This window comes from Pseudomyrmex gracilis, unplaced genomic scaffold (assembly GCF_002006095.1).
Source record: "Pseudomyrmex gracilis isolate BER0280 unplaced genomic scaffold, ASM200609v1 scaffold_177, whole genome shotgun sequence".
In the NCBI taxonomy this organism is placed as follows: Eukaryota; Metazoa; Arthropoda; class Insecta; order Hymenoptera; family Formicidae; genus Pseudomyrmex; species Pseudomyrmex gracilis.
The window spans coordinates 232,073-245,803 of NW_018020761.1; the positions used below are offsets into that span (position 1 = coordinate 232,073).

General features: G+C 32.0%; 2 protein-coding genes and 1 long non-coding RNA gene across 8 annotated transcripts in view; 2 read left to right on the forward strand and 1 right to left on the reverse strand.

Annotated features, from left to right (window-relative positions):
* Positions 1-1,200: 1,200 nt before the first annotated feature.
* Positions 1,201-1,867, forward strand: LOC109857906. The gene is made up of 3 exons (XR_002250556.1): positions 1,201-1,262; positions 1,493-1,552; positions 1,777-1,867. It is a non-coding gene; the product is annotated as an uncharacterized LOC109857906 (long non-coding RNA).
* Positions 1,868-4,453: 2,586 nt separating this feature from the next.
* Positions 4,454-7,359, forward strand: LOC109857899 (tigger transposable element-derived protein 2-like). 2 transcript variants are annotated; one of them, XM_020434671.1, is made up of 2 exons: positions 4,454-4,769; positions 5,387-7,359. In XM_020434671.1, the coding sequence occupies exons 1-2, from the start codon at positions 4,755-4,757 to the stop codon at positions 6,890-6,892; spliced, it is 1,521 nt and encodes a 506-aa protein (XP_020290260.1). In that variant the 5' UTR covers positions 4,454-4,754; the 3' UTR covers positions 6,893-7,359. The 2 variants fall into 2 exon arrangements, with proteins under 2 accessions (XP_020290260.1, XP_020290261.1); XM_020434672.1 differs by having other exon boundaries at positions 4,454-4,702.
* A 1,465-nt stretch (positions 7,360-8,824) lies between these two features.
* LOC109857905 (triple functional domain protein-like) overlaps positions 8,825-13,731 on the reverse strand; it is a 20,503-nt gene continuing 15,596 nt past the window's right edge. For 3 of the 5 annotated variants that reach the window (XM_020434682.1, XM_020434681.1, XM_020434684.1), the window contains 6 exons: positions 12,122-12,392; positions 10,599-11,208; positions 9,978-10,521; positions 9,572-9,910; positions 9,246-9,438; positions 8,825-9,039 (listed from right to left, as the gene is read on the reverse strand). In XM_020434682.1, the coding sequence (XP_020290271.1) occupies positions 8,947-9,039; positions 9,246-9,438; positions 9,572-9,910; positions 9,978-10,521; positions 10,599-11,208; positions 12,122-12,392 (2,050 nt within the window). In that variant the 3' untranslated portion in view covers positions 8,825-8,946. Of the gene's footprint in view, positions 9,040-9,245; positions 9,439-9,571; positions 9,911-9,977; positions 10,522-10,598; positions 11,982-12,121; positions 12,393-13,731 lie in introns of those variants that run through there. The other 2 variants (XR_002250555.1, XM_020434685.1) reach the window with 2 other exon arrangements.

A 13,731-nucleotide genomic window follows, 5' to 3' on the forward strand; every position in this document is an offset into this window, starting at 1 on the left:
TAATATTATGTAACTGTAACCTGAGTTGATACAAAATTATGATATTGTAATAACACAAGTTCGCGACTGAATTATTCTGTAAATATAATTACATTTATTTTTATGAAGTATATCAATTTGTACATTACAAGTACGTATAATTGTGTATAAACTTAGGTAAATATACCGTCAAAAACTCTTTGTTTCTACAGTTAGAAAAACCGTAATAGCAAATGTAACATGAGTGTCGATACTTCATTTTGATGTCATAAGAAAAGTATGTAAAACCGTTCGAGTAATACTGTGTGAGTATAATTATATATTTTCTTGTAAATATTTGCAGATTGTTGGCAGGTTGGCAAAAATGGATATATTGCCACGGTACGATAAAAGAAATTATAACTTATATGACGTGGAAAACAATACAGGACATGTACATGTTACAAGAGAAAAAAGAACAATTCCTTCAATATTTATCTTGTTGTAAACTGCATTATAGTATAGAAATTTTGCGAATAGAACTTGAACATGATTCGATAAAAGAAAGTAATTCTGTTACTATTCTTTTCGATCTTGTCGCAAGACATGTGAAAGATTTTTTTTCATTGGACACTATAATAAGCAAAATACAAGATAAATTTCCAAGGTAAACACATTTTTTTTATAAAAAACTGTTTATTTAGTTTTCTACTATCTATATAGTATTTGTTTTCATATACTCTACAATATACTTATATAACTTATTATTATATATGTATATTACAACAAATTTGATTGGAGACACTACTGCGCATTCAGTTCTTATTTCAGTGCGTAGTAAAGTACAGTAGAGACTCTTATATCCAAATCTTCATTATCCAAATATCTTAATATCCGAATATTCTGTTATTCGAACAACGATTCGTATATATAGCGATGTTTATTGAATATATTAACATGTATGTTCGGATGATAGAATGTTTGGATATTAGGATTATTCGGATACTGGAGGTTCGGAGATATAGAAGTCTCTCTCTCTACTGTACTAACACAGAAATGTTTTATTATATATCGAAAAAAGACGCACTCAGTGCACACTAGTGCATCCAATCGAATTTGTCGGTAGATTTATCCATTTTATATAAAATGTTTTTTCATAATGTATAAGAGGTAAAGTGTATGTACTAAGAAAGATTTTGTACTAACTACCTGTTATATGTGTTTCATTTTAAAGAGAGGTGTGTTTCTTTGCAATCGTGAATTTTAGTATTAACCACATATATTTAGATGAAGATATCGAAAAGGTACGTTGTGTAAAAGTAATAGTTTAATATAGCTATATATAAATAAAGAATATATCTCTTATTTATGAATACTTGTAAGTACGCGAGTATATATTACAATTATAACAGTATTGTATGTACTTTTAATTTAGCGTAATATAAGATTATCATGTTTAATTAAAAGTTTCACACACACACACACACACACACAAATCATTACATTCAGTATTATCATCACACGATTGTTTTAGGCTAATAAGACTGTAGTACTGCTTTTGGAAAACCTGCTCGACGTATATGATGTAAACACGGTAAAAGTTTTTTTATAACAAGGTTTTTATAAACAGAAACATCGAAAAGTTGTAAATATATGTTTAGTATTTGTACACTAGTTTTATTTAAAACTGTTATTTTGATTTTAAATATTACAAAATATAATTCATATCGTGTACAGATTGTTACAAAGTTCGCAAAATATATTTATACAAAATATATCCAATGTAGTATCGAAAATATATGTTGTAATCTTTTTTAGGCAATGTTTATCAACGACATCATAGCAAAAAAAGTTGAGTCTCGCCGTAGTTTTGTAAGTAGAACACGATATAACATTCGTTACAAAGTCCACGAATTACTTGATTACAAAAATATGGAAAAATAAGTTTTTCTTTTATATTAGTGTGCTATTTTTTTATTTAACTGAAAAATAATATTTGTACATGTTTATGTGTTTACTATTATATAACTGGATACTGTTATATAAAAAATTCAATTTTGTTTATGACACTCAATTAATTGTAAATTATAGTAAATATTTATTTTAAATATATTTTACGTATATCAGTACGGGAATATATTTTAGTTTATGTAATAATTTGCAATTTGTTCATAAAAGAAAATTGAATTTTTGAAAAATGTAAATAAGATTCTATACGTCATCATACACAAAAAATGCTATTAAGTATATTATATAGTTAACTATAATCAATTGCGCACAAAAAATTTCAAAGCCGACGGTATATAAAAACAAATATGTAAGGATATAAAACTATGATATGTACGAAAAAGTTTATATAAAAACAAAATCTATATCAAACAGTTTTATGTATGATAAAATAATGTTACTCGTTATATTTTTTATGTATTAAAACCCGGACAAATGATAATTTTATTGTAATGTATTTTTAAGTAGAATTTATTCTGTTTTTTTTAAATATGTTTGAACACAGATATGTATCACAGAAGTGTATAATAAAAAAAGTATAATAAAAAAATTTGCAAACTAATCTTTATTATATTGTGACAATTCCTTAGTTCTTATCAATGTTTTCAAGAAAGTTTATGTGAAAACATTTGTATGCAATGTAACATTTGTTTCTGAATCACCACTGTTCTGTGAATAAAAGTGTGTTGCAATTAAAGAAAATATTTTCTTATTTAGGTATGATTTTTTTGCCTACTTATCGTTTATTACTTAGAAGCATACTTATATATAATACTGCAACTTCACCGGTATTGCAAACACCGCTGTCCGCCAGGAATAACATCAGCATCACCAAAATTGAAGTCATCGTAAAACTAACACATATAGTAGCAGTTCGATTAATAGCAGCCACAGCAAAAGTGAGTATATAAGAAATAAAATAAATTTATTTTGCATATATATGTTAAATATTAATAAAAACTAGAAAATTTTTATTAATAAAAAAATTGATTTTATCAGTAAAGTTTCACAAAGATCTAAACAATTGTTATCCAAATAATTTTATTTGGATGATTCACACGCGCACACGCGATGAAATAATTTATTTTTATAATTTCTTTAAAAAAATATTTTTGATAATAGTTGACGTTACCGCAAGATAAAAAATGTCACGTATATAAAAGTACTAATTTGCTATTTTGCAATTTGGTTTGATTTTGTAAAATAAAGTATTTCTGATATAGAAGAAACTATATGACGAAAGTTTCGCGTGTCTATCAGATGTCGTTCTTACAAAGAGTTTTGAAGTCAGCATTCGCACTCGATCGCTCAGAAGAAGCCATGATTATTTTGCGAATTCCTGCGCGACTCACGCGACTTGGCCTCGATTATAAATCAACTTCAATCAGCTGATCGCACTCAGCCGAGCCACGGATAAATATTATTTCTTGGGTATTTCTGGAAGCACGTGACCAAGTTTTATACACAGAAATGACTGTGCTCGACAAACGAGCAAGTCTCCGATAACGTTTCGATAGACTGTTTACAAAATCTCGTGCCGCAAGCACATAATGCTTTTCGAAAAACTATTTACGCGCTCTGATAACACGCAATTTTTTTCTGTAGTCTGTAAATAGCTGCGAATACGCTTACATTGAACAATAACAAGTTATGTACGTATTACATATTGTTCTTACAAAATTTGTTGAGAAATAGTAATCTCACAGTATATCATTAATATACATATTATACATAAATAAATTTGTACTAAGTCAATGTACTAATCATTTGCCGTCGGTTTAATAACTTGCTTTACTGTAAATTTTTTCACTAGAAGATGCCATAAAGATTGCTTTTACTCATTTTTTCTTCGGTCGATCGTGACAATACAAGGCAAGAACTCAAAATTGCAATAAAATTTATGTCGTAGAAAGTGTTACGCAGTTTGTAAAAGTCAACGTACTCTTTTAAAACACATTTTTGTTATTTAATTTATATTTGCTTGCAAGAAGAAAGACAAAAATGTTTGCTGATAATCTCGGAGGACATTTTAATGTATACGACGTATAATGTATACGAAATATTCTTCCGTTGTACATATTTTACATTGATTATTCGAACGTGCAGAAAAGATATAGATATGTATTTTATACTTCTTCGCGTTGTCTTTGCCGCGATTGCCCGCTCATTCCATCTCGATATTTCGAGAATCGAACAATATCGAATCGCGACAGAGCTCGTCTTTAACTATTTAATATAGATAGTACACCGGAAGATTCAGAACTGATTAAGATTTACAATAGAAAATCATCCATCCAGCTTGTATCTACCGACTTGTCACAAAAGAGCGGTCAATCAATCAGAAGCGGGATTGATTGTGGGACTCTGATTAAAGGGTCACTAATGTCGTAATTTGATTTTTCTGTAAACAATTGCGCGCCTTTTAATACATGCCTCGGCATATGGCGTAACCTAACCTAACCTAACCTAACCCTAACCCTAATGTAAACCTAATGTAAACTTAACTTTAACGTGGTTGGAGCTCTGAGTAAAAAGGTTTCTATATACTAAAGGTGAAATGTGAAATAAAAGAGCGTTGTGAGTTTAAAGAATAAAGAATACTGTGAGAACACACACAGCGTGAGTCGGCGTGAAAAAATGATTGTGGTGTACCTAACAAAGTGCGTGAAATGTTATGAACCGTTATAACGTCATGTATCATTGCATGTTATTATTATCAAGCTGAAGTGGTCAAAAGGTACTATTTTTCTGTAATAACTGCAAAAGTAAGATCTAAAATCTAATCTCAAATGGCATCAACTGCGGTATGTTATTTTAAAAATCATTATAACCTATAAGGAGTATGGTTTGGTTAGAAAGTCTGTTTGGATTTTTTTCAGATCTTAAAACTCGAAAATTTAATGTTGAAATATAACTTTTAAATATTTAAAATGAACAATTTTTCTGGTGCTGATTATTTTGCATCAAAATAATGATTTAGTAATTGTCTCGATGAATTTTTTTGATTGGAGTATCTTCCAAAAAAAATCTCCAGCTTAGATTTTATAATATGATTAATCATTTACGCTATTGTCTCTACAGTAATGTGTTTTTGTGCTTTTTACTTTTTTGATAATAAAAATTATACGTTTGTCTTTGCTGCAAAATATACATTTGTATCTTCTAGATTTAAATCACATATTAATATTATTCAGAAAAAAGCAATCATTACAATTGTTTTAAAATGGTATATTCAGAATTGTTATTTTTTATAACATATTCAACATGCTATTTGATATAGGCTACAGAAATTCAAACAAACTCTGATCAACCCAATATCTTATATAATTATGTTAATTATTTTCATAAAATTATGTTAATTATGCTACAAAAATAAAACAGTTACATATTTTATAATATATACTTATATCTTATTTTTTAGAAAGATAAAAAACAAACACGTCTCAGTATTGAGGATCGGAACACAATTATAGAACGACTGAAAAATGGTGAAAAAGCAGTTGATCTAGCACAGGAATACAAAGTAACTGCATCAGCAATTGCACAGATTAAAAGACACAAGGAACAATTGATAGAAAGGAAGAGATTAATTCTTCTGAATCATGGCAACACATCAAAGAAAAGATGTACAGGAGTTGAGGAGAGTGGTCTTGAGCAAGCTTTGTATACCTGGTTTCGCGAAAAAAAAAGCATGGGTGATCATGTGACAGGACGAATGTTACAACAAAAAGCATTAGAACTTAATAATATGTTAGATGGTTCCAAAACTTTTAAAGCAACAAGTGGTTTTCTGTCAAAATTTAAAAAAAGACATAATATTGGTGGCACACATAATCGTAAAAAAAAAGGACCTTCGGATCAAGAGATAAACGACCAATTTTGTCAAGAATTTTCCAAATATATTACTACCAATGACATACCACTAGATAATGTATATAACGCTGATGCAACTGGTCTCTTTTGGAAAATGTCACCAAATAACCAAAAAACTTTAATTACCAATGATGAACTCGAAGCTTCTGAAATACAGCCATTTAAAGATAGAATAACATTAATATTATGTACAAATGTCACAGGAAGTCACAAACTTCCGATTTTAGTTGTAGGTAAAATCAGTAAACCACGTTGCTTCACAAACGTACAATCTTGTCCTGTTATTTACACAGGACAAAAAAATGCTTGTATAGACAGAGAACTAATGTTATATTGGTATCAAGAAGTTTTTATGCAGGAAATTGAGCGTGTTCATGGACCCAGTCTTCAACAATGTGTTCTTTTACTTAATAATATGCAAGATCATCCTTCAGCAGAGTATTACAATTCAATTAGTCAGAGATGTCATGTAATGATCTTATCTCCTAATGTTGACACACTCGTACAACCTATGAGTAATGGAATAATAGCAAATTTTAAAAAAATGTATAAAATCAACTTTATAAGATTAATATTTGCCAAAAATACCCCTGAACACCATCAGAAACTATTAAAATCATTTGACCTTCTTCAATGTTGTTATTTAGTGAATAATTCCTGGGATAAAGTAACGATTAACGATATAAAGAATGCTTGGAAAAACATTTTTCCATTCTGTTCAGAAACTGAGTCACAGTGTAACAAGAGCTCACAATTTCTAGATATAGTGAATAGAATTCCTACTTACAATATTACACCAGAAGCAGTTAAGTTATGGTTGGACAGTGATGATCATGCTTACTTAAATAATGAAAATGAAGACGATGAAGAAGAACCGGCAGAAACTGAGAGTGGTTTTCTGCCTGATGATACAGCAATCGATGGTTTTGATGGACTTAATACGTTTATTCGCTGGTATAGAAACAATCCTGAAAGCACTCCTGAAGATTGGGATTATTTGTATAAATTTTGGTGTTCTGCCTTCAGTGAAATTGTTCGTACAAGTAATATTTAAAAACATTTATACTTAACAATTTTAAAACGTAATTACTTCTTTTTATTTTATTTATTAAGAAATACTTAGCGTGTCCCACAACTGTCGATTAATATTTTTAGGGTAGATTCTTCAGAATTTTCTCAGATGAAAAGTTTAATATGAAAACGACAAGAGTCACTATTAGCGTTTTTGATTGGTTTTGGACAATTGTGTGTGCGCGTGCGCGCGTGTATAGGTCAAATTGAGTTCAGTTATTATTTAATTTATTGAGATGATGTTATTAGTCGTTTCATGAGCAATTCAACTTGTAACAGTCAAAAGCGCTTATATAGTAGTTTTTAAATTAAATAAACGATTAAAAATTATCAGTTTCAGTGCTGATTATTGAGCGTTCAGATATGGCAAGCAATAAGCAGCGAGTGGCAAAGACATTTCTTTAATTGGAGCGACGTTTAATCGATAAAAAAAAAAAAAAAAAAAAAAAACAAGTAGATTATTTTTGAAAAATTAATTTCCATATGTACCAACGACACATTTAGTCATTTCAGACGTGTAAATCATGTATGACTATACAAATTAAATAATATATTTATATTATATCATATTTATATTTCTATATACACATGATATATGCGTCTGCGATGAAAAAAAACATGTTGCACATTTATATGCAAAAATTATTTTTCAAAACTAATTTATTTATTAAAGAGTTTTAAGACTCTTGAAATTCAAACAACGTGAAATTATATGAATATTTCACGTTGTTTTAATTTACTTACATTTTTCATCGATGTGAATATATCCAATTAAAGGATATCTTATCTTCACCACTTGCTACTTTTGTCATATCTGAATAGTACTATAGTACTATTATAGTTTTGCTGTTTTTGTATTAGATTTTTCGTCTCACAAGAAGATCTAAATCTAAAAATATTAAGCAGCAGTAGTTGTGAGAGAGACTCTGCATTCAATCAAATCTCGCTAACTCGAAAATTTGTATATAAATCAAATTTTTATTTATTACTCTGTATAAAGAAATCATCTATAAGTCACGCAAAAAGAACAATAGGAAATTGCATTAAGTAGCAATTCATCAAATAAAGTAATTCAAAATTGATCTCTATTACTCGAAGTTTGAAAGATAAAACTTTTTATATAAATAATGGCCTTTTTATACATGAAGTTGCATCAATAATGCCTCAATAATACTTTAATACTGAAAAATGCTACTTTATGTGTGAAGGGATAAACAACTCTATCTCTGTACGTATACTACAATTACAGTTTTCTGAATTTTTACAATCGGAATCTTATGTACGTATATATATATATATATATATATATAACGACATATGTATATAATTAGAATATCATTTCTTGTGGATATTCGAGTTAGAGATGTTTGACTTGTATACATATATATTTATATATTTATATCGTTCTCTAAATTTTAATATTTTTCGATTACAAATCGGAAAATATTAAAGAGAACGGAATACAAGGATTTATAATATACAAGCTACAACATATAAATTTCGTAAAGTATACAATTATACAAGTACACATAAATAGTTAAATACTTATCTACGTAATAAATATATTAACTTTTTATATGGCTTATGTTTGATTTGTATTTTGTACTAATATATAAATATATATAAGTATACATACATATATATAATATATATATATAATATATATGTATATATATAAATTTACATGACATTAACATATATTTTTCATAGTTTTGCATTTTTTAAATATTCTTTTCTCATTCTAAAGTTAACATTTGTACAATGTTATTTAATTTTTTCTTATTTTGTGCATATATGTAATTGCATTGCAAGAGTATATGGTACTGGGGTAGCAGCACAAAAAAATTTAAGATGAAAGATAAAATTTATATGGAATTATAAGGATATTCGATTACAAAATAATTCAAAGAAGATATCAACAGTTAAGACATTCAAGTATATTTTACTATTTACATATATAAATTTGTCATGTGTATTTTAAGTAACATGCTTACTTTGCACATTGTTAAGAGAGAGCTTCAAGAATATAATCTATTATTATATGTGATCCTGACGCAGTTTAAGACAATGAGCACGACGTTCGATAAATGCGGCCATTCTAATGGACGGTATGGTAGCGCCAGTTGATATCTGAAAAAAAAACAACAACAAATAAATAACATTTTTAATTTAACATTTTTTACTTTTCAATAACATTTTCCTTAAATCTCGACACCTTCATTATAAGATATTTCATCGTAACAGTATCTCTCAAGTATTAAAATCAATAGTAAAAGTTACATGCTGAATTGCGATTTGTGAGCATACATCAAAGTTTTATTCAATGGCTTTATTACCTTCAACCACGGTGAGTTAAGGCAGAGCTCTGCATTAGCTCGATCTTCACCACGCAGACACAATAATCTTCTCAGGAGCTCTTTCGCGTCACTGGATATCGTCTCGAAATATTCGTCGGGAAAACAGAAATCACATTTGAGTATGTTAGCAGTGGTTTCCTCCACAGAATCGTCCAAAAACGGCGATAATCCACTGAACATTTAGAATAAATTACAAGTCCAAATAAATATGATGTAATCATCGAAAATTAAAAAAAAATAAAAAATTAAAGAAATTAAGATATTAAATTAAAATAAACTTTTTAAAACCGGAAAAAAATAAATACCTTAACAAAACATAAATAAAAACACCGATAGCCCACATATCCGTGTAAGAACCGGTTGGTCTACCCAGCACTGATTCAGGCGCTGCAAATTCCAGATCAGCTGGAGGTGGCACAATTTCATCGACAGGTGCTTTTACTGCCTCTCCCAGATCTATTAGCTTCACCTGATCCGTTTCCTGGTCAATGAGAACGTTTTCTGGTTTTACGTCCAAGTGCGCTCGGCTACGACAATGAAGACAGCACAGCGCAGATAACAACTGACCGGTATATCGCATCGCCGTTGCTTCAGTGTATTCTGTTTTCTCGCTCAAATATGTAAACAATGTCGGACCTTTCACCCTAAAAAGAAAAAAGGATTGGTTAGCGTGTTTCGTTACCGACGCGTTTTTTTTTTTAAGAAACTTACAATTCCAGAACGATAGTGTCCACGCCAGGTCGAGGCGCATTTTCGAACAGGGCAAACGCTCTGACGATGTTGGCGTGATGAGTTGAGGCCAGCATGTCATATTCTGCTCGTGTCAGTGATCTCGGCTGTTTGTGTCGCGGTATCTGCTTGAGTGCTACCTCCTGGCCGGTGCCCTTGTCTCTGGCGCGACGGACTATGCCGAATCTACCGTTACCTAACTCGTCCAATTCCAAATATCTGCCAACGAACTGTTTAGCTTCCCATTCCGCGCCACCGTCAATCTCTAATCTCGACAATGTTACCACGATAGACGGCAGGTTTGTTCTTCCGTCATCTCCCACCACTCGAAAACTGTATGAAGCATCTGACGACAAGTTCAGTACAATGGGTGGCTCATTGGCCTGTTTTAACATCGGTACCCAATGTTGCAACGGTAAAGTTCTGCATTCTATGCTACACAACGCACTGCCAATCTCCTGTTTATCCCAGTCGATTTCCACTTTTGAAGGTCCTAAAACGCGCGCTAAGGTGCTGCTTTTTCCTCCTGAAAAACAAAACCGATTTTAATAACATGCTGTATAAAAAAATCAATAAATTTATAACTATAAAATCTTCGCGTACCTACGACACAGAGTGATACGTTCGCGGAGCAGGTGCCCGTCTCGCATTTCATGTAACAGTGATACATCCCGGAGTCTGAAGGTCGGACACCTGTGATTTGTAAATACACGAAACCCGCACTTCGTTGAAACTGATACCGATCGCTCTCCCTTATGTATTTATCTTCTCCTTCTTTTCTCCATGTGACGATCGCATCGTCTATGTTATGAGTCTCGACGGACAATCTGACAACTTCTCCAGCGGTCGCGCGAACCGATGCCGGATTGCCCAGAATATTCGGCGCTTTTTCCTCAAGCGTCATCGTCGTTGTTGTTGTTGTTGTTGTCGTTGTCGTCGTCATCGTCGTCGTCGTCGCCGTCGTCGTTCTTGTCGATTCGTGAGAATCGAGAGAGTGATTGGTTTTTGTAAAATCGACTTTTCGCGGTCGAAATGACCACGCGCGACTGATTGCCGAGTTTGGAATAAGACTCGCCGGGATCCACAGCTCGTCCTTAGTATTTATCGGAGATACTACCAAACCCGGACCGTCTAAGTGGGAGACGACAAGCTCATCGCCGGCGTGTAATTTTCCCCAATCCGCGGCTAATCTTACGCGGGCACCTGGAACGACCTAAGGAAGCCTTCTTGTTACGTATATATTTTTCGAACGTTCAATATTTTCGTTTATAAATACATTTCTCGTGCAACTTGCCGTCGCATACATCTCATTTCATATTCACCAGCAAGTTCGACCCCAAGAAGAAGAAGAGCTTCCAGAACCACAATACAATAGCGGCGGTAGCGATAGTAGCAGTAACAATAGTAAAACAATATTGTATTATCGATAGAGATGCAACAACGATTGTAATATTGACATTTCGATTGACAGCTGTAATAATCTTAGAGTGTAACAGCGATAGTAGTTACAGAGAGACGGTTTCGATTGTGACGATATGTAACGAGGTGGTGTAGAATGTGTTTGAGATAAAAAAAAAAAAATGTTTAATTAAAAAAAACAAAAAAGCAGCATGATACATACATATAGTACATAGCAAGTAAGAAAGTGTTAAAAGCGGCAAAATTAAAAGTTATAAGAAGTTTTCTTTCCTCCTTTTGTGTTTTGTGTTAATTAATTAATTTTCCGAAATATGTAATACGCCTGTATTTGTTTTTTGTAACGTATGTCCGTTAAAAGATTTCATTACACGAATGAAGAAGATACCAGATAGCGTGTGATACTTATGGTGCACGATTGTTTAACATACAACCGATAATTTGTTTTTTGTGTGTGGTTTTTTTTTAATAACAGAAGTATGACTTATAGTCGCAGCGACAGAAGGTAATGCAATAGATAGCAGTAGATAGCGACAGGCATCAAGAGGAAGAGGAAGGAGAGTCCCTTTGCTGCAATCATCAAAAATTCTAATTGATATAATAATAATATACATAATCAATATGTATATATGTGTTTGTGTGTATATATATATATATGCGTATAAAATCCATTCTGAAGTGGCGTAAAAAGACACCATTAATTGACTCACCGGGACGGAATTGTTGCGAACTGGCGAACGCGTGCGTAGAGTATTCTTAAACCCCTCTAGAAAGTTCAGTCTGCTCTTAGTTGGGCTGGGCGTTCGTGGTTGCGTGCATTCTAATCCTCCGGTAAGAGAACGTTGCAACGGCTGTTGATTCGTCTTATGGTCGTTACTCTTGTTCGTTGATCCGGAGATTGTCAGCGTCGGAGGAACCGACATGCTTGCCCGAGTCACAGGTTCGGATGTAGTGATGATGGTGGTGGTGGTGGTGGCACGGCTGTACGCCAGCAAATTATAAATGAAATCCAAGACACACAGTACTACGCGTCGAGACTCGTGCACACGTTTTTGCGCATTGTTTCAACACGTTTGACCACGTTAATTTATAAAAACATCAACACAACGTGTTTTTTTTTTTTTTTTATGTGTTAACATTGTTAGAAAAATGTCATTCTTGTCAAACAATTGAAATTGGCATAATCAGATAAAGTTTCAATTATCTCTCAAAGAGAACGAGGAAGAACAAATCTCGACATAAGTATACGTAGGGTACGTAGGAATCGACGTCGCCAGCAACTTGGACGTGTTGAAGAATAGATGAGTAAGTGCTCATTAGCAACACGTGGCAGCAAGGTGGGTGAGTGGTTGATTGGTGTTATGATCACGGTAGATACACACTTGCTTCCCGCAGTACTGTGTTCTTGACGAAATTATAAGAAAAGAAGCCAGCTTAGTTAGTCGGGATATGTGTATATTAGGTGTGATTAGACGAGGACAGGGAACAAACATCACAATCACACACTCCGTCTTGATCGTCAATTTACAATTTATTCTAGACAAAATTCGCGGATTCAATTATAGATTTGTTTCGGATTATTCTCCTCAGTGTGTGTATCGCGTATTAATATATATATACACAGTATACTGTTTACGTCACATCTCGTTCCGCAAATCCGCGCGCGCGCGTTTTTTTTCTTTTTTTTCATTTCTGTAAACATTATTAAAATTATTATAAATATATCGCATATATTTTCATGTATTATTACGTTATATATTAATACACATCGCACTCTCGTGGCGCGCACTTTTTTTTTGTTTTCACATCGTTAAAAGTCGTATGTATATGTCGGATGTAAACGTACGTTAAATGAGAAAAATACACATCCCCCATTAAGCGCATATATCTGGAAGAATACAGTATATGCACGCGTTAATGCATGGAACGGATTAATACACGTTTAATAGGCTCTGGGATCAGATAAGTCAGATCTAGAGAATAGTAGTAATATATAGTTATAAGGAACAGGTGAGTAGATTGTTATTTTTTTTGTTTTGTTTTTTTTTTGTTTTTTTTTTTGTTTTGGTTTGATCCATTAAACAATAAGAAGAAGATGTTTAACTCTCTGTTTATCTCTTTCTTTCTCTTATGCTCGCGGCGATCTAAAACGCTAAAGCACATATATACTTCCGTATATATATCTGACACAGAGCGGTAGTTGAATTCTACAATCGTTTCGAGACGTCATCGAATATGAAAAGATATATATTTATATTATTTGTATGTTCCAAAACTATCGCATTGTCTTTTTTCTTTTTTTTTTTTTTTTTTTTTTTTT